Source organism: Diaphorina citri, unplaced genomic scaffold (assembly GCF_000475195.1).
Source record: "Diaphorina citri unplaced genomic scaffold, Diaci psyllid genome assembly version 1.1 scaffold498, whole genome shotgun sequence".
NCBI classification, from domain to species: domain Eukaryota; kingdom Metazoa; phylum Arthropoda; class Insecta; order Hemiptera; family Psyllidae; genus Diaphorina; species Diaphorina citri.
The window spans coordinates 66,798-94,648 of NW_007377933.1; the positions used below are offsets into that span (position 1 = coordinate 66,798).

Consider the following 27,851-nt stretch of genomic DNA (forward strand, 5'->3'; position numbering starts at 1 on the left):
AAGCGCAGCAACCATCTCAACCAAATGTTTTGTGTTGCATCCTTGTCACATTTGTGAACTACATATCAAATTTCAAGTCTTTAGCTTATACCGTTCCCGAGATATTGTTAAATTACACGGAAAACCGCCAAAAAGCGGTAAAATGCCGCCAAGCGTTGCACCGGTCTTAACCAAAAGTTTCGTGTCGCAATCTTGTCACATTTGAGAGCTACATACCAAATTTCAAGTCTCTAGCTCTTACCGTTCTCGAGATATTTTGTTTACAGACAGACACACGGACACACACACGGACCAATGGCTGAAACTTTGGATTTAGGCTCTAGGGACCTCAAAACGTGTTTTGACACTAAAAGCTGACCATCGAAAATTTGACCCGATTACATTACTTTCCTTCCTATAGGATAAGGAAAGTAAAAAGCACTCCGAAAGAGAATTTAGCTAAAAACTTACTGGTGGGCATAGCAATTCCATATCCTTTGGAATCAAGCAGACCTCCCACTTGCATGAGATCGCAGTTCTTTTCCACTTCGTACTCAATTCCCGTGGATTCCATGAAGAAGGCATATTTGCCCTTCTCCTTAACCACTCGCTCTACTCCTTCTTTGTTGCTTTTGACAAACACAGAGGGACGGGAAGATTCCATAGCACTATGCATGCGTTGGTAGAGAGAAACATTGGAGTTCTGGAAGATTAATCAAAAAACTCTTTTTTATCCTGCTGGGATAGAACTGAAAATCCAGTTACCCCTTCAGGGCAACTTCAGGGGTCCCCCCTCGTGAATCAATCAATTGACCTAGGTTTCCCTAAGCGAAACATTGCGAGGGGGCCCGAAAAAGACAGAACATTTTCACTTTCAAAATCCGCATAAGAATAGCTATGCGATTCCATCTTACTTTGGCAGAATATCGCAACCTTGAGCCAGAACTGATCCTAGAGAAAACCAGAGACAGTTGACAAGATTCAAAACATTTTCTAACTCGTCAGGGTCTGAGTCACACGGATGCTGACTTTCCCATTCATATGGGGTGCACCTGTAAACATGTGGCAGCTCCTCTATCTAGGTGTTTACGGAACAGGGACTTCCCAACTTATCATCCACAAAATTTTAGTTAAGAGAGTACCATAGAGATTAAGGATAGACTGATAGATAGCACTTTATATTTTTGACACGTGAAATAATTGTAGAGCAGGTCAGGTTTTAGCCTGAAACGCTGATTTATACAAACAACAAATGACAATTTTAGGTAGTCTCATTATTATTATGATTATTATTATTATTTTAAATCGCTAAAAAGGTGAAATTTTTAAACAAAACTCGTATAATTCTTGGAATGTTTTGTACTTAGTCCTAGGGCAGTTCTACCTTTTATTGTACAATTAAATTATTGTTAAAACCAACATAAACCATTTCAATTCAATAAAAAATTGAGCTTGCATGCAAATTATGGCGAAACTTGCACTACTTAGTTGGAACCCGCGAGCAAAGCTTTGGTCGATCAAAAGCATCTTATTAAACAACGCACTTGTCAAAACTATGAAACACTTTTTCACAAAAGGAGGTAGTGGGTCAATGAAATTTTAGAAGGGTATTTGGGGGATGCAAGTTAAGTCAAAAATAAACAAAGCCCATTTTTTATCGGTAGATCAATGGTTTGGATAATATTCAAATTTATAACTTTGCTATCAGATTCGCTTTTTTCTTCGAACTGAATTTACCTGGAGTTTTAATAAGGCCCGCTGACTTTTAGAAGCTAATCGCGCAACTTTTACTAGCGCGGAGTCGTGCAATGCCGCCTGAAAATTCAGACCTATGAAAAAGATACAGACCTCTCACACTGTAGGAGACCCAACGCGACTCCAGTAGATCTGTATCATTTTCATAGGTTTGAATTTTACGCATCCGAGCGACTAAAAGTCGCGCGACTACCCGTCCAATATACGGCAGGCCTAATTCTTGGGACCTGTTGCAAAAACGGCAACTGTCGAAAAAAGTAAAGACAGCAACATACAAGATAGACATACAGATGCGACAGACAAATATATGTACATACGTAGAAGAACATACATGTAAATTATTTCTCACAAAGCTCTTATTAAAATTCAAACCCAAAGGGCTAGTTCAAATTATTGTCTACAAATTTAAAATATAACTTAGACCTGAGGACAAATATTTTACACGGATTTCCCCTATAGAATGAATTTTCTTCAATGATAAATTTCTTGCAAATGCCACTTTCTACATGATTATAGAAAAAGATAGTGGAATAAGAAGCTACCTAGATCTTCCTAATCTTAGAGCTGCAAACAACTACACTACATAAACTTGTGCGTTAAAACAATAGGTATCTATAATTAGATAAAATCAGCTAAACCAATCGTAAAAAAACTAGTTTTTAAGTCTTTTCTAACATGAAAATAAATAGTAACAAAAAATGAGAATTTTCTGAGTCTAAAGTTAATAAGAAGATGTAGATTTATGTATGTAGTAATATTTTAGAGATATACTTTACCTAGCCAGGAAGAAAAGGAGTAGGGATACTCCTAAGTAAGCTGTGGCCATGTAAACCCATACATCGAATGAAAGAGGTTCTAAGAACGAAAATAAATCCGGTTGCTTCTTGGCTGGTTTTCGGTATAGGATACTAATGCCTGAAATATAAATTAAACGATGAGAAAGATTGAGATTGTTAGAACCAATAAGTTCCTATGAATTTTTTCACGATTTTTTTGCCGTAAAAAAAGGCTATATACTTCATAATTTCTTTAATAACACTGAGCAGATCTTTATCAATCAAAAACAATCAATCAATAAGGCTTAACCTAAGAAAATGATATTATATGAACTAATAAGTTCCTATGAACCAATAAGTTCCTATGAATTTATTCACGATTTTTTTCCCGTAAAAAAAGGCTGTATACTTCATAATTTCTTTAATAACACTGAGCAGATCTTTATCAATCAAAAACAATCAATCAATAAGGCTTAACCTAAGAAAATGATAGAGACCCTCTATAGACGCTCTATCATTTTCATGGGTTTGTTTTTGTAGACGAAACTAAAAGTAGCGCGTCTACGAGACGAGCTTAAAACTCTAATTATTTTCAGAAAGGTAACTGAATAAAATTACCCACCCAAAGTCATGAAGGGCATTGTAAAATCGACAGCCGCTCTTCTCTCAGAGGTTATGGTGAGATCACAGATGGCAAGATCAGCTCTCTGTAACAAATAGTGGTTAGAATGAATAAAATGGGGGGGGGGATCGGTGTAATAAATAATAATAAATAATAAAATAATAATAATAATAATAATAATAATAATAATATAATAATAATAATAATAATAATAATAATTACACGACGCTCTTCCGATCTATAATAATAATAATAATAATAATAATAGACTCTTGAGTTTAAGGTAACCACTAGGCGAGGTGTTCTCTACCACCTAACCCTTAGCTTAGAGCTTCATTATTATGTGGCCAAAAGGCAAGCGTCCCACTACGCTACCGAAGCGGGTAAAATGGGATTGAAAAATAATAATATGTCTTTAATTTATTTTACTGTCGTTTTAGTGGTGGAAGATGACCTCATATAAAAGCCGTGTGTAGTAAACGGACGACCATATCCCATATTATTCTCACTCATTCACGAAGGTATAAATAAAAAATAAAATACTATAAATAAAAAATAAAATAAATGTGTCTACCTGTTCCTGAAGTTCTCCAATCAAACCATTCCATTTCCCGGTCTGTGGATTGAGAGTTCCGTACGTATTTTCTCGTTCCAACACGAATTTGTACGTGAAATTCAACTCGTTGGCAATCATTTTGATCAAATCGACCGAATAACCGTACAGCTCCCCCGTTTCCGGATTTTTCATCATGTATGGTTCACCCTGAAACAACACTCGTAGTTTAGCGAACTGTTGAAGAAAAAGAGAAACAAGGAGAAAGAAGCAGAAGAAAAAGAAGAAGGAGGAGGAGAGGAACAAGAAAATAAAAGAATAATGATTGTAAAACAGGCTGTTGAGGACCTTCAACCTCCAGAGTATCCTTGATTTTCCTAGAATCCTAGAAGATGGAGCTTCAATTTGTATGAGTGCCGGATAACTATTCAGGTATGCAATGTGCTACAGAGAAAAAATTGGTGGAGATGTTGGGTTTACTTTTCGTCAGACAAAAGGATAGAAATAGGTTATGATTTTCACTTCGCTCTTTTTTTCTTTTCTTCAATTTTGTGAAATGAAAATTTGTAAGGTTATTCTCAGGGAACTCAGCTTATTTATTTAGGTATTTAATTTAGACTCTTTATTGGTTATAATTCAAGGTACACAAATACAAGAAATTACAGAGAAAGGGCGAGATTATTGCCTGGGGCTTAGTGTTAGTTTCAGCGATTGCTCACCGTTTTCGAAGTCACCGTCAGCGTTCGATTCTCAATCTTCTCCTTCTTCTCCTTGTCCATCTGTTCCACTGTTCTCGAATGATTCAGACCAAACGCTGTGTTCCAAGTTCCGAGGACTTTCCATTGGTCACTCACATATTCGACGAATTCCAAGGAAAAGGAATTTCGTCTCCCCGTCTGGCTGTCGAGATTGATTCGTCCAGTCATGCCATCTATTGTAATCTGGAAACCAGGAATAGCGATATTATTGTTTATAAAAGTTTAACGTCATCGTCAGTATATAACTGAAAAGGTTTTTAGCGACGGATTTTGGCTAGTAGATGAACAACATCAGTGGTTTTGGTAACTCTAGTGGTTTGCGATGGACTTTGAATCCGGATTTTTTTGTTTCGAGTCCAAGTCAAAAGAATCAAAAAATGTGACGTTTTTGACAAGCATTCTTACCGCCTAACTTCCTGCCGAGGCATGTCGCATCACGTGTCCATTAAAGCCGCCTCGTTTTGATTTTTGTCATTATGTCTGGGTCCTATCGAAGACTTTAAATTCTATAGCAAAACGTAGGAACCTCTAATAGGGCACTACAACTTACTGACTTCATCAGATTGCCTATACCCAACCCATGTTGCCACGAGCTGGGATTCTCACAACTCAGTGGGGTCGGCAGTGGCTTTCTTTCGCCCAGAGATTGCAAAGCCGCCGCGAACAAATAGACAGCATCGTACATCAGAGCAGCTTCAATCTGAAAAGAAGAAGTAAATAAGTATGAGGGAAAAAATAAAAATTAATTAAAGGTGAAGAGTGAAAAACGAACAAAATTTTCATCTCTTCTCTCACAGCAATGTGATTGGTAGGGTTAATGGGGATTGGTAGGGTTAATCTGGGAAGGAAAAAGATCCAGACCTTTGGAACCCTAAGTCTGAAAGAGTTTTACTGATTTCTGTCCGGAGCAAACTAGGATAGTTCAGAACCCCATAGGTATGAAAACTTTTCACGTCTATTTACAAAAGTCTAGGGTTCCTCCCTTCCATTTTTCCCTTCCCTTCCAATTAAAATTATATAATTACAAGTAGAGGCAAAAAAGTAAAATTAATCTATAATTCGATGGTAACTGAAGACAGGAGGCAACGAAACACATCATAAAATCCTCACACATCAAAGTTCAACGCACCTTAACCGTTTCAGCCCTCACATTGAGGGACCTGCCCCGCTCGTTTTCCTCATAAATCCATCCGTTCATAATGCTTCGTATGTGAGGATTGGTAGGGTTAATCATTCGTACAGTTGTAATGTTGGCGTAGCCAGGTTGGAAGTCTTGGAAATCCACAGTGTGAGCATTCTGGAATGAAGAGAGCATACAGTTTTTGGTTATTACCCGCCTCTGTAGCAGTGCACACAAGGGTCCACAATAGTAATAAACTAAAATGGACGCGGTACACAAGGGATCAAGAAGAGACCGCCTTGACTACCTATATAATAATATTACCCGCCTCAGTGGGTAAACATTGATAGATAGAGAAAAAATATGAGAATAGACTTTACCCTGGTAATGCCGCCACTGGTCGCTACTGGATTAAAGTAGCTACTCAATAATTGACCTTACGAGGCTGAGTGTGCCCGGAACGCCAAGCACAGCGCCGAAAAAACTTCGAACCTTCCTGAAATTGAACTCGGGAGGTCCGGCGGATAAGCCTAGTGTGATATTCACTCGGCTATGGAGGTTGCTTAGTTAAATTAACCATTTATTCTAATTTTCCAAACAGCAACATTGACTATTCTAATTCTCTCACCAAGTTGGTTAGAATGTAGAAAAAGTCAGGTCTGAAAGGGTCATATGTATGTACAAAGAGAACTAACAGTGTATTATTGGTCTATCGGTTTATCAGAAGAAACACACAGCAGCCAAATGTTTATCATTTACATTATCGCTGGGTAAAGGTTAGATAAAGCTTACTGACAGAATGTAGTTTTGATAGTCGCCCATTAGGTGAACCTCCTTGGCTTGTTTCAAAATGGTGACGGTTTTATCCATAGAACAATCCAGTAGGATGTGAGACTTAGAATGTAGTTCTGATAGTCGCCCATTAGGTGAACCTCCTTGGCTTGTTTCAAAATGGTGACGGTTTTATCCATAGAACAATCCAGTAGGATGTGAGACTCGGACGAATTCTTTATTTCCTTCAGCAGTGGCCTGAAATAGATCACAAGAAACTCATTAGGAATAATAGAAAGTAAAAAAAAAAGAATCTCACATGTTTGTATGAACCTAAGAACGGGGTCTTGGGTCTTGGCGTTCCAAATTTTACGATATAAGGAAGGAAAGATGGAAGGGGAAGAGAGGGAAAGATATAAGGAAGGAAAAGATAGATAAGAGGGAGAGAAAAAAACGAGTATTTCCCTTATTTATGTTTCTGTAATTATCGTTGTACTGTGGACTGTGGTGAAATAATTTTACGATCACAACTTTAATGATATTCTTTTTCGAGTTTATTTTTCCAATTTTACTTTAAATACTTACTTCTTCTGCGTTTCGTTATACCGAAATCATCAGTATTTTCCTATTTTTATACCTAAATTTCGTCTAATTTGCATTCCTTCTTTTTTTCTTTAAATTAGCAAGGTTTTTAGATAGGAAGGTAAACGGGAAATATATCTAATTTTAAGGGAATCTAATTTATAGGTATGATGCTATTCTGTTTTGGCCGATTCGGTAAAATACGTACCTATAATCGTCAGTATCAGGAGGCAGCTGTCTAATCGTCACAGAGGGACGGCCGGGTCTGATTTCCTTATCGTCATCATGGGCATTCTCCAGAACTTGTTGCAAGTAGACAAGATTGTCATGAGTCTCATAGATAATGGTAAAGGTGTCCCAGTCCATGTCGTTGATAATAACACTGATGCCCTGGCAAATGAAGAAAAAGAAGAAACTGATCAATATTTTTAGCAAAATTCCTTGAAAAATAATAAATAAATGGTAAAATAGGAACTTATTTCAAAGAAATTGAATTGAAAAGGAATCTGCTATTCCTCTGACTTAATTTTTGAATGGAAAAAGAATCGCTACTGAGATTTGAACCGCAGTCCCCTAGGTTATGAATCAAATGGGCAACCCTAAATAGCCCTTTGATTGCTAAGAACTACTTACTTGTTACATTACTTCTATTTTCTGCTTTTACTACTTCAAATTCGCAAAACCGAAACAAAGCTATACGAAACTTTTCCTGGAATCTTCGAAACCAGGTCCTTCTGCTAAGGCCAGCTACTACTCACTATCAGGTGCCCTGACAGGCGGACCTGATCAGGTGTACCTGTCAGTTCTACCTGATAGTGAGTGGCTGGCCTTACCAGACGAGGTTACCGTACCTTGGATATCAAATGTGACTCTGGATACACGTTCACTCCATGAACTCCGTTAGTGGGGATGAAATACTTGTTAGGATCCCAGAAGGCTTCCACATGGGGTATGTCAAACATTTGACACATGGATTCAATGATGTTCCGGTTCTCGATCGATTGCGGACCGAAGATGGCTGCAATTCCTTCCGAGGTTGCATTGCACACTGGAAAAGTAAAAAGGACAAACATTACTACTCGTAACTACAAAATAAATGAGAAACGTAACTACAAAACGTAACAAAATAAAAAGGGATCACAGCAGTTAAACCCTAACCAGCCTGGCTAGCAGGAGGTTACAAGGGGCTGTTTATCCTCCTCGGATAGGACTAAAAAGTCCCTTTAAATTTAACTCAGCAGTCTAACAAAGGTCTTGTATATTACTTACTGACTTATCCGTGGAAGGGGCCTGGTCGACCATATGCCTCATCTGGTCGCGCCTTCCATATTATTCTGTTACTCGTATGTGTTCTGTTTTTGTTATTCTGTTTTGTATATTATTTGACAGATTATGGGGAACATGTACCGTGTGCATTGCACAATCCTCCACTTTTATCCCATTTCAACTTACTAAGTTTGGCAGTGTGTAAGCTATCGTAGTTTTCCACGTGCTGTACTATAGGCTCCAGAATAATGTCTGGAGGAAGTGCTTTGAAATCTTTATTGATCCTCCTTACAGCTATCTCAAATGCGGTCGCTACTTCTTCTTCATTGGGACCGAAGATGCCCACTGAAAATTCAAAGAAAATCAATGGTACATTAATGGTTTATCAAGGATAAAAATTGCAGCTTCATAAAACAAAACCGTCTAATGGGTAATCTACCAGTTTCTACAGTAAATTTACAGAAAAAAGTATACCAACTTTGTAATCAACGTGTGTTAAATGACGTACCTATTTTCATTTTGCTTATATACCTACCTACATACATACCTATCTACCTATATTTTTACTCGTATGTACGATATTATTATGAAAGTAGGTTTCTAATTTTAGCAATGTTGAATTTTCATTTATTTATATTGCCACAAATATGTAATGGCATTATGCAATTTCTTGACTGCAATTTTTCATATGGAATTGTAGAGAATCATTAATAAAATGATTATGATCTTTGACTGAAGCATGACAAAGGAAATAAGGAATATGGAGATTTATTTTAAAATTTTACTTCTCTAGATAAATAGCACGCGTTCTGATTTATTTACTAGCATTCAATTTGATGGGTATTTCATTCCTGTTTTATTTAAGGTAGCAAAATTGCTACATTAGACTCATGTGGTCTGTGTCGTAGCATGCCCAGATTGCCCAGTCGGAACTTAGTTCCCAAATTTTCAACCATACAAGTATCAGACAAAACATTAGTACCTGCATTTTAGGTATCTAGGCAGGTAGTTCTCCTAAAAGTTCCAAATTAAAGGTAAAGTTCTCCTTGATCTCCTGCCACCGATCTCCTGCAAATAAAATGTCAAAACTATGTGACGATAAATACTTACTGATTTTGATAGGCTCCCGTTTGTCAACCTGGTACGGTAGATATGCATTTGCAGACCATAGCTATCTTATTACTTCTTTGGTAAGTTGATTGAATTGAGATAATTATCTTCAGCAAAGGGGACTTGGGCTGGCCAGTTGGCCACGAGGCTCAAAGGGACTGAATTCAGAGGATCCTAGATGGCTAAAAACCTGTTTAAACCTACCATATTGTACTTGTATTAAACCAATAAAGAAGTGCAATACATAATTTGTGGCTTTTCTCTGCAGGATCTGCATACGGTTGATCTCCAAAGTTCTCCTTGATCTCCTGCCACCGATCTCCTGCAAATGTCAAAACTATGTGACGATAAATACTTACTGATTTTGATAGGCTCCCGTTTGTCAACCTGGTACGGTAGATATGCATTTGCAGAATTAAAACTTAAAACTATCACAATCAAAAGCTGAATCCGCATTTTCGTGGTTTTAAAAGTGAAAATAACAAACTGGTATCATACATAAAGATGACTTAAATTACTGATATTGTAAGACGAAATTATGAACTAAAATCATAACGTGAAATATTGAAATATTCCAATTAAAACACGTACAAACGACGAATAATTGTTGCGATTCGAACGGGAAGCATAGAAACATACAAACTACGTTAAGTCAACTATTTTTTATAAAAATAGACCGAAATTTTTGTCTTTTCACTTCACATATTTGGAATGTGGCCAGTCACATACATAAAGATGACTTAAATTACTGATATTGTAAGACGAAATTATTAACTAAAATCATAACGTGAAATATTGAAATATTCCAATTAAAACACGTACAAACGACGAATAATTGTTGCGATTCGAACGGGAAGCATGTGGTAACTCTAGTGGTTTGCGATGGACTTTGAATCCGGATTTTTTTGGTTCGAGTCCAAGTCAAAATAATGTGACGTTTTTGACAAGCATTCTTACCGCCCAACTTACTGCCGAGGCATGTCGCATCACGTGTCCATACTACATATTAAAGCCGCCTCGTTTTGATTTTTGTCATTATGTCTGGGTCCTATCGAAGACTTTAAATTCTATAGCAAAACGTAGGAACCTCTAATACAAACTACGTTAAGTCAACTATTTTTTATAAAAATAGACCGAAATTTTTGTCTTTTCACTTCACATATTTGGAATGTGGCCAGTCCTAGAGGAGCATAGACTCTATCAATTGTGCAATGTTTGCTGATGTTTTTGTTTTTATTTATTTATTTTTTTCTTGTCGACAAAAATGTTCGAAGACGGATATGGAGAATGATTTCGACTTTTATATTTTCTGCTATAGGCCTCTTCACACAATCAATATTATCGTCAATACCATATCAATAAACGGTAGTTGGCATAATTGTATGATGTACCTATTCATTCACCATTTTCAATAGATATCTACCTTAGTAGGTAACTACAACATCCCTATCATGATCAATAAATTGTCAGTAAGTATGTCTTTGTATGTCAATAAGTATGAATGTCAATAAGTAGGCATTATTGACAATAATATTGAACATGTGCGGGGATACTAGAAGTTGGAATTTAGTTTTACCTATCTATTTTGCTCTTCTGTTCGTAAAATAAACAAATAAATAATAATCAGTGAATCTGTTTCGACAATTTTAAGTACGGTACCTATTGATACAGAACACCGCTACCAGTAATTCAGAATATTATAGCCACAGAACACATTTCTCGTAAATAGGTAGGTACACCTAGGTACTCATGTATTGAGCTTTCCAAAGCGAAGAAAAGCACGAGTATAAAAGAGTATGAAAGCGTCATAAATATCTTCAAGTTGAAGGCTCCTTCAAGACATAATTATATTGGTATCGACGCTTTTTACAGAAATTTTAATGACAATCCTACCCGTGTTATTCAAGTTTAATAAAAAGAGAAAAAATAAAAGAAAAGAGAAAAAGGAAGAAAAAGCGAGAGAAATATTTAGGTCAAAAATCAAGAGGTGTGCGTGAACAACTCTTAATCATAACTCTTAACTCTTATGTACAAGAGAAACGGTTGTAATGAGTATTAACTTCATAAAACTTTAAGGGGGGGTGCACTGACTGCGGGGGTCAAACGGACTTTTCAGTCCTGTCTGGGTCTTGCCGACGGTATGGGTAAGTACCCAAACATATGAATCTTACATATTCTTCAGAGTTCATTGCAACGGTCTATACATTAATTAGACTTAGTTTATCATGGACAATTTACGGACGAATTTGGTATACATTTAAGTGTAATAACTGTGTAACGTTTCGTTTTCGTAACCTTCGGTCTTCGCGTGTTCTTCCGTCTTTTTTTCTGTGTTACTGTCTTTGTCTACCGCGGCTGTTCTACTACCTAACCTCTTCTGGGCTTTCAAGATAGCAACGAGTGTCCATGATAAAGTAAGACTAATCCAAACATACAAACAACAATCCTTTTAATTGAACCCGTTAAATCAGACAGCGATACGTAGCTAAAAGCTGATAATTATCCTTGTTGACCAGTGTAACTTTCGCATGGTAGGTAAACCTAGAAAGAAAGAAAGAGAGAGAGAACAACTTGAACCCCCTCCCTCCCGAAACCATATTCGGTATGTTTCTGCACTAAAAGTAAAGTTCCAACATTGTAGGTATTCCCTGAGAACCTACAAGCAAAAGCAGAATAAGACGAAGAAGGAGAAGGAAATGAGGAGGAGGAGGAGGAGGAGGAGGAGAAAAAACAAACATCAATTATAATAAAATTTCTCAAGGCAAAACGGGTGAAAGCCTTAATTGGATAACCACACATCTTTCATTCATTAAAACAGTTCATTATCCTGTTAGAACAAAAGATCATTATCTAGACGGGAAAACGAGTAGGAAAACAAAAAAGAGCCTTTTCCAAGAATTTCAAAACGTGGGCCTGAAGAGAGCAAATTATTGAACATCCAAAGCTTATCCGAGTATGGCGCAAGTACAGTGGGAGGCAAGAGGAGAGAAAATCTCTGGTACGGAGGAGACACAGCATCCCTGAGCATCTTTTGGGGATGTGCATTTGTGAGCGGAATGTTATCGGGGCCATTTATAAGGTGAGTATTGTCAAATTTATCTCAAATTTTCTGTATTTATAATAAATATTTTTGTTGTAATTCTTCCGCAGTTATTTTCAGTGTTTTTGACACACTTTTTTATTCCTTAAACCCTTCAATTTCACAGTAAGTACCTTGAAAAGACGCTTTTATCCTGTTCAGACTCCAAGGGTTGGGCGCAATGCAAGTTAAATGACTCGAAAGAATCGCTAGGTACCTAACAGAGTCGCAGTTTAACTCTCTTCCTCGTTTATACGAATTCTGGTAGATCTTTGGCGTCTCGAAATCACCCGTTCGTAAAAGTCCGGGCGTTCCTACAGGATTGAAAGTGCGCCAGACTAAGGACGAGCCAAAAACGTGTCCAGTTACTCGAATTCAGACAGATATTCTGTTTTGTATATTATTTGACAGATTATGGGGAACATGTACCGTGTGCATTGCACAATCCTCCACTTTTATCCCATTTCAACTTACTAAGTTTGGCAGTGTGTAAGCTATCGTAGTTTTCCACGTGCTGTACTATAGGCTCCAGAATAATGTCTGGAGGAAGTGCTTTGAAATCTTTATTGATCCTCCTTACAGCTATCTCAAATGCGGTCGCTACTTCTTCTTCATTGGGACCGAAGATGCCCACTGAAAATTCAAAGAAAATCAATGGTACATTAATGGTTTATCAAGGATAAAAATTGCAGCTTCATAAAACAAAACCGTCTAATGGGTAATCTACCAGTTTCTACAGTAAATTTACAGAACTGATCAGGTGTACCTGTCAGTTCTACCTGATAGTGAGTGGCTGGCCTTACCAGACGAGGTTACCGTACCTTGGATATCAAATGTGACTCTGGATACACGTTCACTCCATGAACTCCGTTAGTGGGGATGAAATACTTGTTAGGATCCCAGAAGGCTTCCACATGGGGTATGTCAAACATTTGACACATGGATTCAATGATGTTCCGGTTCTCGATCGATTGCGGACCGAAGATGGCTGCAATTCCTTCCGAGGTTGCATTGCACACTGGAAAAGTAAAAAGGACAAACATTACTACTCGTAACTACAAAATAAATGAGAAACGTAACTACAAAACGTAACAAAATAAAAAGGGATCACAGCAGTTAAACCCTAACCAGCCTGGCTAGCAGGAGGTTACAAGGGGCTGTTTATCCTCCTCGGATAGGACTAAAAAGTCCCTTTAAATTTAACTCAGCAGTCTAACAAAGGTCTTGTATATTACTTACTGACTTATCCGTGGAAGGGGCCTGGTCGACCATATGCCTCATCTGGTCGCGCCTTCCATATTATTCTGTTACTCGTATGTGTTCTGTTTTTGTTATTCTGTTTTTCAGACAGAGTTGTAAAAAATTGTATACGAGCTTTTTCAGTCAGCCTGAGAGAATATTTGACGATGTAGCTTGTGGATTTTGTTAGTGTTGACTATAAATATTTATACTGTAGAAGTAGCTTAATTTATATTGGTTTTTGATTTGTCTTTCTTGAGATCCCGAGTGATTAATATTAATTTTTTGTGGATTAATATCTTTTTCTCCTCTTTTCAGATGTAGAACTCACTAGTAGACAGTTCAGAAAAAATGCGTCCTCGGTTACTGATCATAGTTAATTCTATGATCTTCAGCATCATAGTCTTTTCCTTCATCCAGGAAACGTCAACACTCCCTGATGTCATAAGAATAGGTAAGGAATTAGTGTCACTCGGCTAGAATTTAGATTCTTTGATTATACGAGCGCATTTGGTCGGGTAATTTTTTCAGCGCATCAGGGGGCCATTGTTTAACTTAATTCCTGACACAGGAATTTCCTCGCTTTTCTCATAATATTTAATTATTCAAAGTTATTTTCATTTTTTTTTTTCTTTTCAGAACTTTTTTTTGTTAAAATTACACACTTTTCCCTTTTTTATGAATCTAATCTCGTTTGAAAAAGTCTTTTACTTGTGAATTTTATTAATAAAAATGTATCAATTTATTCAAGCAAAGATTTCAAAATGTCCACCTCGAAAAAACCGTCCTAAATTTTCATGTCCCTGCTGGGTCTCGAACCTACGCCCCTCGGAAGTCATTCTACTTCTGAGCTCCTGGGGCTTGGTATTGCCTGCAGTTGCTTAAAGTCCCTATTTGTTTTCTCGTTTCCAGGTGGCCTGTTCCACTCTACTGACAGCAAACAGGAACAGGCCTTTCTCTTCGCGGTCGACAGAATAAATGCCGACCGTTTCATCATTCCCAAGTCCAAAATTTCCGCTCAAGTTGAAGAGATCACCCCCTACGACAGTTTTCACGCTTCGAAACGCGTCTGCCATCTCTTGCGAACGGGTGTGGCGGCTGTTTTTGGGCCGCAGTCCAGCCAGACTGCTAGTCATGTTCAGGCAATTTGTGATACCATGGAGATCCCTCATTTGGAGACCAGATGGGATTATCGCCTCCGAAGGGAGAGCTGTTTGGTCAATCTGTACCCTCATCCGAATACTCTGTCAAAGGTTTGTCCTTTCTTTAAATCCTTAATCCTTTTTTGTGGCAGTGTTATCCTCAGTTTCCTCAGATTAACAACAAAGGAGACCTCAATGAGATTAAAATTTGGCATAAAATGAATAATTGGGGAACGACATCCATGATCATTTGATTATTAACACAAGTAAAATCCCTTTTATTGATTAACCCAGAATTCCTTTTATTGATTTTATTTAACATCTTCTTCTTTACTTTGTCTTTTTCCACTCAAGTGGGGTGGAATCATGTTCCTACTCAAGTTATTTAACATACATTGTTATTTTCCTCACAGGCTTACGTAGACCTTGTGAAAGCCTGGGGTTGGAAGTCATTCACGATTATTTACGAAACAAACGAAGGTCTCGTAAGACTTCAAGAATTGCTGAAAGCTCATGGCCCAACAGAATATCCGATTCGGGTCAGACAGTTGGGCGAAGGAAACGACTTTAGGTGAGTTTTTCTTTTTCCGATTTTTGCCTATTTTCACTGTTCCACTCAGCTGGCCAAATCATGAAATGAATTTTTTTGCCACCTATTCTCAGTAACCAAAGTTTGGCCAGAAAATTTCCGCCGGGATTCGAACCCAGGTTAAGCGTTAGTGCTCTTGTGCACTTGGTAATGTAATTTTTTGTGAACATTAAATTTATTTTAAGAGGGGACTAGCATCTTAAATCTTTGCTAATAAAATTGTTATTTTTTATTAGTGTTACTCTTAAAATGGGGGCAGCATTTTCGAAATATTTCGGGCTTAGTTTAATGAGTAAAGGTGTCTATGTCTACTGCCTATGATTTCAGACCCCTCCTAAAACAAATTAAGAACTCAGCCGAATCTCACATCGTGCTGGATTGCTCAACCGAACGAATTTATGAAGTCCTGAAACAAGCTCAACAAATTGGAATGATGAGTGACTATCATAGCTATCTCATTACTTCTTTGGTAAGTTGATTGAATTGAGATAATTCTCTTCAGCAAAGGGGACTTAGGCTGGCCAGTTGGCCACGGGGCTCAAAGGGACTGAATTCAGAGGATCCTAGATGGCTAAAAACCTGTATAAACATACCATATTGTACTTGTATTAAACCAATAAAGAAGTGCAATACATAATTTGTGGCTTTTCTCTGCAGGATCTGCATACGGTTGATCTCCCCTTACGAATGGCAGAATCCACATCCTTGTAACCCTGACCCTGAACAATTGGAAAATCAGTTTTCGTTAGTCAACTGTCTTTGGTTTGCCATTGGGTCTCTCATGCAACAGGGCTGTGATTTTCTTCCCAAGTAAGACTTTTACACTTGACCGTGATCTTTTGATGTGTGAAAACTTTTTGACTTTGGTGGATATTCCGAGATACTGTAAATCATGAATTCTTTGTGGTAAAGCAGAGATTCACAACTTTTATGGATATCACAGGGTCTTGAAATTTCATCAAAATCGGACCAATTTGAAACTAATAAAATGAAAGTACTGAAAGTGTTGACACCAAAGCATCTCTTCTAGGTTGATCTCGAAGAATTCAAATATGGAGGAACAAACATTACAGCCTTCCGATTGGTCGATCCGGAAAGTCCCGAAGTCCAGAAAGTGCTGAGAGAACTTGTAAGTACCCAATTACCCATATTAACCTGAACCTTGGTTATGTATACATACGTACATATGTATTATTCTCCACTTTACAGCTCAGGATTAGAGTATGTCTATGTACCTATTGTAAAGACTTCCAAAGATAAGTTATATCGGACAAAGAATACAAGAACGGGATAAAGACACGGGCAAAAGTCTAAAAGTACGGCTCAAAAGAATTATTTTATTATATAAGGGATGAATAAATTGTAGGTATGGTCTGTAGTCTGTACTAATGTGTTTTATTTTTCTTTCTTTGCTACCAATAAAGGGAAATGCCACCAAAATAAAGGTAAGTGTATGAGAAGATATCCCGGGAACCCCACAAACGAAGATTTTTGTAGTACAAATGATGCACAAATGATTGGGCTCATAAAAACGTCCAAATTTTGCCATAACCCGACCTAATTTCGCCATGACCCGACTCACTTTCCTCTGCTAGCCTTTTTACCTTTCCTTGTTTTCCTTCAATTCTTAAAAAAAAAAAAAAAAAAAAATCAAGTTTTCATTCCTCTAACCTCTAACACATTTTTTCTTCGTTATTTTCAGACCGAAACGGCCCTGATGTATGATGCCGTCTATCTATTTGCGAAAGCACTACACGATTAACCCGACCTAATTTTGCCATAACCCGACTCACTTTCGTCTGCTAGCCTTTTTACCTTTCCTTGTTTTCCTTCAATTCTTTCAAAAAATCAAGTTTTCATTCCTCTAACACATTTTTTCTTCGTTATTTTCAGACCGAAACGGCCCTGATGTATGATGCCGTCTATCTATTTGCGAAAGCACTACACGATTTAGACAGCAGTCAGAGAATAGATATCAAACCATTAAGCTGTGATGCTGTGGACACTTGGCCTCATGGATATAGTCTGATCAATTACATGAAGATTGTGAGTATTCCTGGATTTCCTGGTCAGATTTTATTCAGTCTTTGCCCGTGATGATGATTTTTGGGAGAAGTTGGTAGGTACCGGTGCCGAATTCCCGATAAATTAAATCTGTGTCCTGCTGTGGGTTTATAAATAGGGATCAGAGCAGCCAACACCTATTAACCAGCCATTACTTACTTTCTGTGTCCGTGAGACGGGCATGGCACCTATCTCACCGTGTTGGAAGGATTGGGGGTTTAAAAACCCCTTGGACGCCCAGAAACAACATCTGTCTTCCATTGATATGTTACAAATAATTTCATTACCTAGCTCACAACAGTATTTTGTTCCATTAAAAACTTCAACGTTTCATGGAACCTCTTCTTATTTTCAGGTTGAAATGCAAGGTTTAACAGGCACCATCAAGTTCGACAATCAAGGATTCAGAACCAACTTCTTGCTCGACGTCATTGAACTTTCCAAAGAAGGACTCGTCAAAATCGGCACCTGGAATTCCACCGAAGGAATCAACTTCACCAGAACTTACGGTGAAGCTTACACGCAAATCGTGGAGAGTCTTATGAATAAGACTTTTGTGGTGTGCATTATTCTGGTGAGTTTTCCTACTTACTAGCGAGTTTTTGAAATTCCCGATAAAATGCCCATAGCGAAAACGAAAAATACCCACAAAATTCACAAAAATGGGATTTAAAGTAGGTTGTTGTTAGGGAAAAGTACAAGTAGATACGAAATTTTCCCTTTAAAATTGAATTGATTTACATATTTTACCTAATGTGTCTCCGACAACCACACAGCTTTTTCTATACAACCAAATTGGCTTTTTTTTAGCTTAGTTCTATTTTGTTGTACTTAAACAGCTTTAATCTGTTGGTTCTGTTTTGAAGTTCTTACTTTTGTTTGTTCCAGAGTTCCCCCTACATCATGCGAAAAGATTCCAGTGAGAAGCTAGTGGGAAACGACCAGTTCGAAGGTTACAGCATCGATCTGATCAATGAGATAGCGAAAATCTTGGGCTTCAATTACACTCTGAAGCTAGTTCCGGATGGTAGATATGGATCTCTGAATAGACAAACTAATGAATGGGATGGAATGGTCCGGGAACTCTTGGACCAGGTAAGATTTTCGCCTGGGGCGAACATTATCACGGGTAGATTTCGTTTTCGGAACGGCTGGCTTTCTAATATTCTTCCTCCTCTTTTCGATTTCAAGACAATTATTCTTCCTCCTCTTTTCGATTTCAAGACAATATGGCCTCTGTTGTTAAAGCTCTCTCTATATTATACGAGGAATTGTAGCTGCTGCAATTCAAGCTCATAAACTTGGTTTGCAGAGGATCGGTTTTGATCAGCACACAAAACAGAAAAGAAGTCTCGCCCTTTAAATTTTTGAGCACAACTATTTCTAAAGCAAATTTCTAAGCTACTTTTAGTCAATTGAAGAATCACTTCTTGTGCATACAGCTTAAATATTATCTAGTTTCTTTTGAATTTTCAGAAAGCAGACCTGGTACTAGCTGATCTAACAATTACGTACGACCGAGAACAAGCCGTGGACTTTACAATGCCGTTCATGAACCTAGGTAAAGTATTCTGGAGGTTGTCTCCATTATTTGGATGGTCTCTAGCCAAGATTACTTAGCCCGTCCCGAACCGCAGTCAACCATTATGAGGACCTGTGTTTTTCCTTTGAAGCATGTTAAACCCTCTGTAACCTTCAGCTAGTCAGGCTGGTTAGGGTTTGGCTGCTCTGATCCCTATTTATAGTCCCACAGCAAGACACTGGTCTGTTCTCTGTTCTATTTATATTTATTCTTCTATGTCTGCTCTCTGTTCATAATCGCTGAAACTGTAAATATCTAACAACCATTATGAGGACCTGTGTTTTTCCTTTGAAGCATGTTAAACCCTTTGTAACCTTCAGCTAGTCAGGCTGGTTAGGGTTTGGCTGCTCTGATCCCTATTTATAGTCCCACAACAAGACACTGGTCTGTTCTCTGTTCTATTTATATTTATTCTTCTATGTCTGCTCTCTGTTCATAATCGCTGAAACTGTAAATATCTAATTTTGTTTGAAAAATCTCTGTTTCCAGGAATCAGTATCCTGTACAGGAAACCGATCAAACAACCTCCAAACCTCTTTTCATTCCTGTCTCCTCTATCCCTGGATGTTTGGATCTACATGGCTACAGCCTACATTGGCGTATCTCTTCTTCTCTTCATATTGGCCAGGTAAATTTCCTTAAAGTCCTTAGGGATGTGTATATCCAGGTTCACCTTCCATAAAATTTTGGTACTTTCCAACACCTGATTTTATGTTATAAACTCATGAATATGCTCCCTTCCTATCCCGTCTTCAATAGGTATACTTACACCATCTATTTTTTTTTTTTTTTTTTTTTTTAAATAACTCCATGTTGACATGAATGTTGACTTTTCTACAAAGCACGGAGAGTTAGAAAGAAGAAGAACTTGAGAAAACCAACAAGAACAACAACAACAACAACAACAAGAACAACAACAACAACAACAACAACAACAACAACAACATAAAGTCAACAAGTCAACATAGAGTTATGGATCCAGGGGCCAATACTTTAAAACCGATCCCCAAAATTTGGTAATCAATCTCCAGTTACCAAAGCTGGGCTTTGACAAAGTTCGGGAAAAGGGAGGTTCGTTTTTCACTTAAATTCGTAGCAGCTTTCGGTAGAGTAGATAGATACAGTAGTCGTTGGAAAACTTTGTTGGGACCAACAAGTTTGTCGCCAGTTATAATGAGAGACGTTTCATCGCAGGTTTACCCCTTACGAATGGCAGAATCCACATCCTTGTAACCCTGACCCTGAACAATTGGAAAATCAGTTTTCGTTAGTCAACTGTCTTTGGTTTGCCATTGGGTCTCTCATGCAACAGGGCTGTGATTTTCTTCCCAAGTAAGACTTTTACACTTGACCGTGATCTTTTGATGTGTGAAAACTTTTTGACTTTGGTGAATATTCCGAGATACCGTATATCATGAATAATTCTTTGTGGTAAAGCAGAGATTCACAACTTTTATGGATATCATAGGGTCTTGAAATTTCATCAAAATCGGACCAATTTGAAACTAATAAAATGAAAGTACTGAAAGTGTTGACACCAAAGCATCTCTTCTAAAAGAGTTTTCTATTTGAATTTGAGAACAATCCCTTCCAAGCGTCAAAGTTTCCACATTTCAAAAGATCCTGAATTCTGTATGTAGTTATTATTTTTAAGCATTATGCATTTTTAGGTTTAGTCCGTATGAATGGGACAACCCGCATCCCTGTAACCATCAATCCGATGTTCTAGAAAACCAATTCTCCCTTCTTAACTCGCTTTGGTTTACGATCGGATCTCTAATGCAGCAGGGGTCAGACATAGCTCCCAAGTAAGTTGAGAAATTGGACGTTTCAAGATAAGAATTAATATGCTAGACCCAAGTGTTAGGCACATTGCAGATATAATAGCGAAATTCACGAGGTTTTGATTGCCTGTTGTAAATTGAAGGAACGAAGTGCAAAAAAGGACGATATATTTTCATGCAATTTATTGGGTTGGTTTAAATTTAATCCGGATGAAAATCAGTCTAAAAAATAATAGTATTGATGGAAAGTAAATTTTCAAGCTTACAACCGAAAATTTGGTAATATTTAGGACTGCAACTATCACTCCTGAAACCAATGCCTGAAGACAAGACTATAATTTTAGGAAATTTTTTAAGCAATAAGAGCAAAGTGCTTTCCCCAAATGTAAATCTGCTTTCCCTATTTTCAGAGCTGTGTCAACCAGAATGGTAGCCGGCATGTGGTGGTTCTTTACCCTCATCATGATTTCGTCGTACACAGCTAACCTGGCCGCTTTTCTGACGGTTGAACGAATGGACTCCCCCATTGAAAGTGCCGAAGATTTGGCCAAACAGACGAAAATCAAATATGGCGCCCTGAAAGGAGGCTCGACGGTTGCTTTCTTTAGAGTAAGTATAATCAAGTGCCCACAAAAAATAAACAAAAATCCATCCCACCCCAAAAAAGATTAGAAATCAATTTTGTACCCCGCCTTTTATTCACTTTCTTGTCTGTGAGTAATATAGAGGTGGTTTACAACATTACAACTTGGAATTATTTATTAGAAATCAATACTGCCACGATGGATTCCTCGAAGAAAGTTTCAATTTATACTCAATTTCCGAGAAGTGGAACATTTGCAATTTGTATACGAAAATATCTATCTAAAGTTGGGGTCTACCACTTGTTACAAGCAGTTTGTTATCTCTGATCATTCTCGGGGACTATGCCCAAAAAGTCTCCAGCCCAGAGGTAAAAACCGCTTGTAACAGGTAATATATGTATACGAAAATATCTATCTAAAGTCGGGGTCTACCACTTGTTAAAAGCAGTTTGTTATCTCTGATCATTCTCGGGGACTATGCCCAAAAAGTCTCCAGCCCAGAGGTAAAAACCGCTTGTAACAGGTAATATATTAAAAGACTAAAGGGCTTCATTGGCAACTTATTGTATCAACTTTTGCCACTTTTCGCAAAAAAATTCCTCTCTTCTCTTTAGGACTCGAATATTTCAACTTACCAACGAATGTGGTCCTTCATGGAAGCTACTCGGCCGAGTGTCTTCACAGATTCTAACTCGGAAGGAGTAGAACGCGTGATCAAAGGCAAAGGAAACTATGCATTTCTCATGGAATCTACCAGCATTGAATATGTGGTGGAAAGGAACTGCGATCTAACCCAAGTCGGGGGCTTACTGGATTCTAAAGGATATGGGATTGCTATGCCTCCAAGTAAGATACTAGCATAACTTTCCTTCCTTCTTTCTGAGAGAGTTCACTGAACTACTACTTCACTTTTTAGATTCAATTCAATTCAATTCACTGGTCTTTTGAAAAACCTTTGGTTAAGGGACTTTAAACGAGCTTACTTATCCTTGTACCACGCACAAAGTTTTAAAAGAACAAAGATGAAGGAGAAGAAGAAGAAGACGAAGAAGAAAAAGAAGAAGAAGAAGAAGAAGAAGAAAGCATGTGCGAATTTCTAGTGGATGTGTCAAGAGCACCAAATTACCTATCTAGTCAAAAATTGGAGATGAATTTTGTATTAAAAGCTAATTTATTTTTGAACCCTACTGGGTCTTCTGAGGCCCCCTTAGGTCCCTCTTCCGAGTCCCTTTTAGGGTCGCTCTTTCTGAGAGGATTCTACAGTTCACTGAACTACTACTTCATTTTTCAGATTCCCCCTATCGGACAGCTCTCAGTGGCGCGGTGTTGAAGTTACAAGAAGAAGGAAGACTACACATATTGAAAACAAAATGGTGGAAGGAAAAACGTGGCGGGGGCTCTTGTAGGGTAAGTGAACAAGTCAAGCATGTTTATTATTTGGACAGCATTAGCGGAAAAGAACCATCCATAAGGGGAATTGCCTTATGGATGGTTCTTTTCTGCTTAGTGCTGTCCAATCGTTCTTGATTTTTTGTGATATTCCGAAAACGTAATCACAACACATAAATATTAGACTTGACTCTGTGGTCCAACGGAACTTTCTGTATGGAATATTGGAAAGTTATGTTTATTATTTGGACAGCATTAACGGAAAAGAACCATCCATAAGGGGAATCGCCTTACGGATGGTTCTTTTCTGCTTAGTGCTGTCCAATCGTTCTTAATTTTTTGTGATATTCCGAAAACGTAATCACAACACATAAATATTAGACTTGACTCTGTGGTCCATTAAAACGGAACTTTCTGTATGGAATATTGGAAAGTTATTAGGTTATTACGAACAGACCGAACTAGATCCTGGATTCAAGGGCCAAGAAGCAAGGACAGGGCAATTGGTGTTTCCTCACGATCCAGAATTTAGAATTATTTTTCCTCCTGCTCTTCCAAGACGTACTTACTGCCCTTTACTGTAGGTGTACCATAATGTATTTCACCCTCTCCTTTGTGTCCCTCTTCCAGGATGACACCTCCAAGAGTAGCAGCGCTGCTAACGACTTTTCAAAACAAAAACGGACACAACAAAACAACCTATCAGCTGATATAAAGGGGCGCGTTTACACGCAAGGTAGCCACGCAACGTTTACAACGTTACAACTGTAGGTGTACCATAATGTATTTCACCCTCTCCTTTGTGTCCCTCTTCCAGGATGACACCTCCAAGAGTAGCAGCGCTGCTAACGATCAATTGGTGTATCCTCACGATCCAGAATTTAGAATTATTTTTCCTCCTGTTCTTCCAAGACGTACCTACTGCCCTTTACTGTAGGTGTACCATAATGTATTCCACCCTCTCCTTTGTGTCCCTCTTCCAGGATGACACCTCCAAGAGTAGCAGCGCTGCTAACGAGCTGGGTTTAGCCAATGTGGGTGGTGTTTTCGTCGTCCTGATGGGCGGTATGGGCTTTGCCTGTGTCATAGCTGTGTGCGAATTCATTTGGAAATCGCGTAAAGTTGCAGTCGAAGAAAGAGTCAACAAGTTACCTTTCTCATATAAGGATCATAATCTTGTCAAAGATAACTGATTTGGTACCTTGAAGCCTCGATAGCACAGTCGTTAAGGTGCTCGTCTGATGTCTGGTAAGCGGGAAGACACGGGTTCGAATCCCACCCGAGAGACAGAATTCATTCAAATTTACGTAAGCGAATAATTTATTAATTTACATCTATTAATACATCCTATTACGACACCTTTCTTGGAAGTTAATGATTTAGGTTCCTTCGCGAATGATTAGGGTGCTAAAAATTAAAATTTTCTCTAAAGGCGGGACTGTAATTCAGCCCAGGAAGGTCCAAACAATGATGTATTTAATGTACACATGTAGGTACTAATAAGTTGCATAATAAAGAAATAAAGTAGATCTTTATTTAGACTAACTTATAAACTAGAAATTCCATTACGAGCCAACTTGGAGTGCATAACACCTGCCTGTATTTTGGATAAGTGGTAGAATTCCAACCTAGTAATCTTGCCAGAGTGGTTTCCTTCCAAGAATCTATTTATTTATAAATGTTACTTAATTATCTTTGTAAAATCATGATAAAAACATAATAACTAAACGTTTCCTTTCCACAGAAACAGGTAAAAAATTACGCGATGCAAGTGGAAAAAGTTAAAAGTGCCAGAGCTTACCAGCCAGTTAATTACTTTTTTCCATTATTAAAAACCATTCAATTGTACATAATTAATTTTAAGGGTAAATAATATAATTCATTTTTAATTCGATGGACTCTTTTAGTGTTAATCTACATTGTTGTTATCTTATTTAAGATTCCTATTTTGATTTTCAGAAGAATAACACATAGGTTTTAGGTATACTAAAGAAAAAGAACTTCAAAATCTGCAACGCTTTTTTAGCACTTTTTTGTACGATTTCAACATTTGAAGAACCTGTGTAAATAGGCTTGATTAAAAAAAAAAAAAAAAAATCCAATCTTACATGAAAATTTTAACAGAGACCTCCATTTGTTCTAATAAGACCTGCACTTACTGTTCCTATACTATTTGGTTAATTTTCTTATACATTTATTAAGGACTAGGGCTTCGATAAAATTGTAACTCACTCTGAAAAAGGGTCTCTGTAAAGGACCCATTTTGACCGATCGAGCCCCAAATGGTGTCATTGACAGATTTTTTTTTTTTCCTTTTTTTAAATCAATTTCCAAGTTGACTAAACTCCTACGGTTAGGTTTAAGGTTAGCCGATTTCGTTTTTTATACATAGAAACGTACCTAACCCATCCTTTAGAGCTGTTTGCCCCTGCAATCCCTCCACCTAAGCCTCAGGTTGGGCTCCTACACCTAAGCCTCAGGTTGGGCTCCTACACCTAAGCCTCAGGTTGGGCTCCTACACCTAAGCCGTCTCACATGGACTTTATTGAATTTTTTTTTCTAAATAAATTTCTAGTTTCCCATAGGTAATAACTACTTTAGTCTTTACTGTCTTGTTAAAGTATGTCTAATAGATCCTTTCCTACGTTATTTAAATTCCACAGTCGTGTGTAAACTAATTTTACTATCTGTCATTCTCCTGTATACCTATTATCTGGTTAATCGTTGTGTTTAAATAATTATCTTGCATAAAGACTGCCTATAAAGACTGCTTTGGTGTGGTATATCATTTATTTTTACTTTCTATTATTGATTACTGCAAACAAGAACGTCATAAAATTGTCAACCTTGTCATATCCTAAGTGGCATTTTCACTAGGCATTCCAAGTAGCAGTGGATTTACTTTCGTTTGTTCATCTTCAATCATAATTCTTGTTCTCAATCATTATTCTTGTATTTCTTGTTCTCATTATTCTTGTATTTGTTTCAGTGCTTGCTGCAATGTGTCTACAGAAAAGTAAAAGCGGTAAGTGAAGCTCTTCCATAGATTCATTAGAGTTCCGTATTGTATTCATTGAGTAATTCTTTTAATAGTTGAAGATTTTTCAAACGAAGGGCGTAGCCTTGTTTGGGCCCTTTTTACTAAAACTGCTTTTCTAATGTTATTATGCTTTTAAGAACCAGTTGCAAGAAGAAAAGTAATGTTGTCATTTCAATAATTGAATAATTATTATTCATCAAGATACCTACACAAGTTCTTGGAAATTTTCCCAATACTTTAGAATTCCACATTTTGGAAATCAAAAACTTTCAAGCTGTTTTACTCAAAACTCGATTTTCGTCTTCATGACATTTTTGAAACCATTTGGTTGGTTACCCAATTGGATTAAATTTAATCCCAAAAGTGCGATCTCCAGCACAGTTTACAAAACTGCTAATCTCCTTTTTGCAGGTTGACTCGAATAACTTCCCCTCAGCTGAAGGTCTAGTCAGGTTATACTCAGAAGGAGTTCAAGACAGGAATTACTTCACTGCTACTTACCAAGCTGTACAGTTCTGTATGAAACTCGCTGAGCAAGTTAGGCAATCCAAACCGAACGGAGTTCTTGGTAAGTCATTGCTATTTTTTCTTGTGGAATTAGAATTGAGTTATCAGCAAGACTCTTGGGCTGAAATTCGATAAAAGTGCATCTAAAACAGTGGATTATTCGTTCTGTCTCGTTTTGAATGCTATCAAAAATGTTGAGACTACTGGCAGCTTCTAAAATTTTTCAATAATATTTTGCAACACTTTGTAATGCCGGATTATGCAGTTTGCCGGAGATAAAAGTGCATCTAAAACAGTGGATTATTTGTTCTGTCTCGTTTTTAATGCTGTCAAAAATGTTGAGACTACTGGCAGCTTCTAAAATTTTTCAATAATATTTTGCAACACTTTGTAATGCCGGATTATGCAGTTTGCCGGTAACATATACCCTTTACCTACTCAGGATAAGGAGTGTCCTATACCTACGAGTAAGTACGTATAGATACTCTGAGAATGTAGTATCCTTTATTTGCTCTATTCTAATACAAATGCATCTTTTGCAAAACCAGAATCCCCAAACGGGAGGCCCTTTTCAGGGCGTGTCCCACTGTAATTAATAGCATGTGCAAGTCGCAAATAGGAAGCCGTTTTGCAAAACGCCCAGAGCTATTATCTGTGCCAATATTGGCAGATTAACTTGTGCCTCTCCTTGCTTTTAGATGGAGGTCAAACTTGCGACTTGGCGTACGATATGTTCAACTGTGTGAGCGATCAAATAGAGAAGGTGAGTCAAATATGAGTTATTGAGCTTATGAGTTACAAGTGGATAATTACCGCTAATTATATGAGAGTTAAGTGGGGTGCCCTCAGTCAATATGAGAGTATGAGACTGCAAAAAATGCAAACGGGAGCAGTAATGCTGGGAATAACATTAGAGCCTGCCTCGGCGAGTAATAAAACGGCGTAGACCAGAGTACTTACGATTTTTATGTTTTGTAAATTGTGCTGGAGATCGCACTTTTGGGGTTAAATTTAATCCAATTGGGTAACCAACCAAATGGTTTCAAAAATGTCATGAAGACGAAAATCGAGTTTTAAGTAAAACAGCTTGAAAGTTTTTGATTTCCAAAATGTGGAATTCCAGAGTATTGGGAAAATTTCCAAGAACTCGTGTAGGTATCTTGATGAATAATTGAGATGACAACATTTCTTTTCTTCTTGCAACTGGTTCTTAATAAGTATTATAACATTAGAAAAGCAGTCTTAGTAAAAAGGGCCCAAACAAGGCTACGCCCTTCGTTCGAAAAATCTTCAACTATTAAAAGAATTACTCAATGAATACAATATGGAACTCTCTCTAATGAATCTATGGAAGAGCTTCACTTACCGCTTTTACTTTTCTGTAGACACATTGCAGCAAGCACTGAAACAAATACAAGAATAATGAGAACAAGAAATACAAGAATAATGATTGAGAACAAGAATTATGATTGAAGATGAACAAACGAAAGTAAATCCACTGCTACTTGGAATGCCTAGTGAAAATGCCACTTAGGATATGACAAGGTTGACAATTTTATG

At 37.6% G+C, this 27,851-nt stretch overlaps 4 protein-coding genes across 6 annotated transcripts in view; 2 read left to right on the top strand and 2 right to left on the bottom strand.

Moving 5' to 3' along the window:
* Positions 1-701, bottom strand: part of LOC113467543 (glutamate receptor ionotropic, kainate 2-like) — a 25,394-nt gene extending 24,693 nt beyond the window's left edge. The window contains exon 1 of the mRNA XM_026823775.1: positions 451-701. Coding sequence (XP_026679576.1) covers positions 451-655 — 205 coding nt within the window. The 5' untranslated portion in view covers positions 656-701. The remainder of the gene's footprint in view (positions 1-450) is intronic.
* The window catches only part of LOC103509435 (glutamate receptor ionotropic, kainate 2-like), a 29,342-nt gene extending 19,401 nt beyond the window's left edge, over positions 1-9,941 (bottom strand). For both annotated transcript variants that reach the window (XM_026823773.1, XM_026823771.1), the window contains exons 1-14: positions 9,652-9,941; positions 8,369-8,527; positions 7,768-7,964; positions 7,125-7,306; positions 6,553-6,592; positions 6,359-6,451; positions 6,192-6,200; positions 5,573-5,740; positions 4,994-5,143; positions 4,405-4,626; positions 3,707-3,895; positions 3,133-3,217; positions 2,511-2,649; positions 894-930 (exon numbers count right to left, since the gene is read on the bottom strand). In XM_026823773.1, the coding sequence (XP_026679574.1) occupies positions 894-930; positions 2,511-2,649; positions 3,133-3,217; positions 3,707-3,895; positions 4,405-4,626; positions 4,994-5,143; positions 5,573-5,740; positions 6,192-6,200; positions 6,359-6,451; positions 6,553-6,592; positions 7,125-7,306; positions 7,768-7,964; positions 8,369-8,527; positions 9,652-9,748 (1,767 nt within the window). In that variant the 5' untranslated portion in view covers positions 9,749-9,941. The remainder of the gene's footprint in view (positions 1-893; positions 931-2,510; positions 2,650-3,132; positions 3,218-3,706; positions 3,896-4,404; positions 4,627-4,993; positions 5,144-5,572; positions 5,741-6,191; positions 6,201-6,358; positions 6,452-6,552; positions 6,593-7,124; positions 7,307-7,767; positions 7,965-8,368; positions 8,528-9,651) is intronic.
* Positions 9,942-12,221: 2,280 nt separating this feature from the next.
* LOC103509436 (glutamate receptor ionotropic, kainate 2) lies at positions 12,222-24,661 on the top strand. Of its 2 annotated transcripts, none has more exons than XM_017444191.2 (18): positions 12,222-12,371; positions 13,929-14,064; positions 14,523-14,863; positions 15,166-15,323; positions 15,669-15,810; positions 15,999-16,010; positions 16,372-16,470; positions 16,766-16,786; positions 17,235-17,387; positions 17,761-17,979; positions 18,294-18,500; positions 18,882-18,966; positions 19,477-19,615; positions 20,182-20,319; positions 21,182-21,380; positions 21,970-22,201; positions 22,647-22,762; positions 23,728-24,661. In XM_017444191.2, the coding sequence occupies exons 2-18, from the start codon at positions 13,962-13,964 to the stop codon at positions 23,935-23,937; spliced, it is 2,574 nt and encodes an 857-aa protein (XP_017299680.1). In that variant the 5' UTR covers positions 12,222-12,371; positions 13,929-13,961; the 3' UTR covers positions 23,938-24,661. The 2 variants fall into 2 exon arrangements, with proteins under 2 accessions (XP_017299680.1, XP_017299679.1); XM_017444190.2 differs by lacking the exon at positions 20,182-20,319 and adding an exon at positions 20,658-20,795 and having other exon boundaries at positions 12,227-12,371.
* LOC103509437 (general odorant-binding protein 70) lies at positions 24,510-27,084 on the top strand. The gene is made up of 4 exons (XM_026823768.1): positions 24,510-24,515; positions 25,635-25,769; positions 26,196-26,352; positions 26,990-27,084. Exons 1-4 carry the CDS (start codon positions 24,510-24,512, stop codon positions 27,067-27,069), a joined length of 378 nt encoding a protein of 125 aa, XP_026679569.1. The 3' UTR covers positions 27,070-27,084.
* Positions 27,085-27,851: the final 767 nt, after the last annotated feature.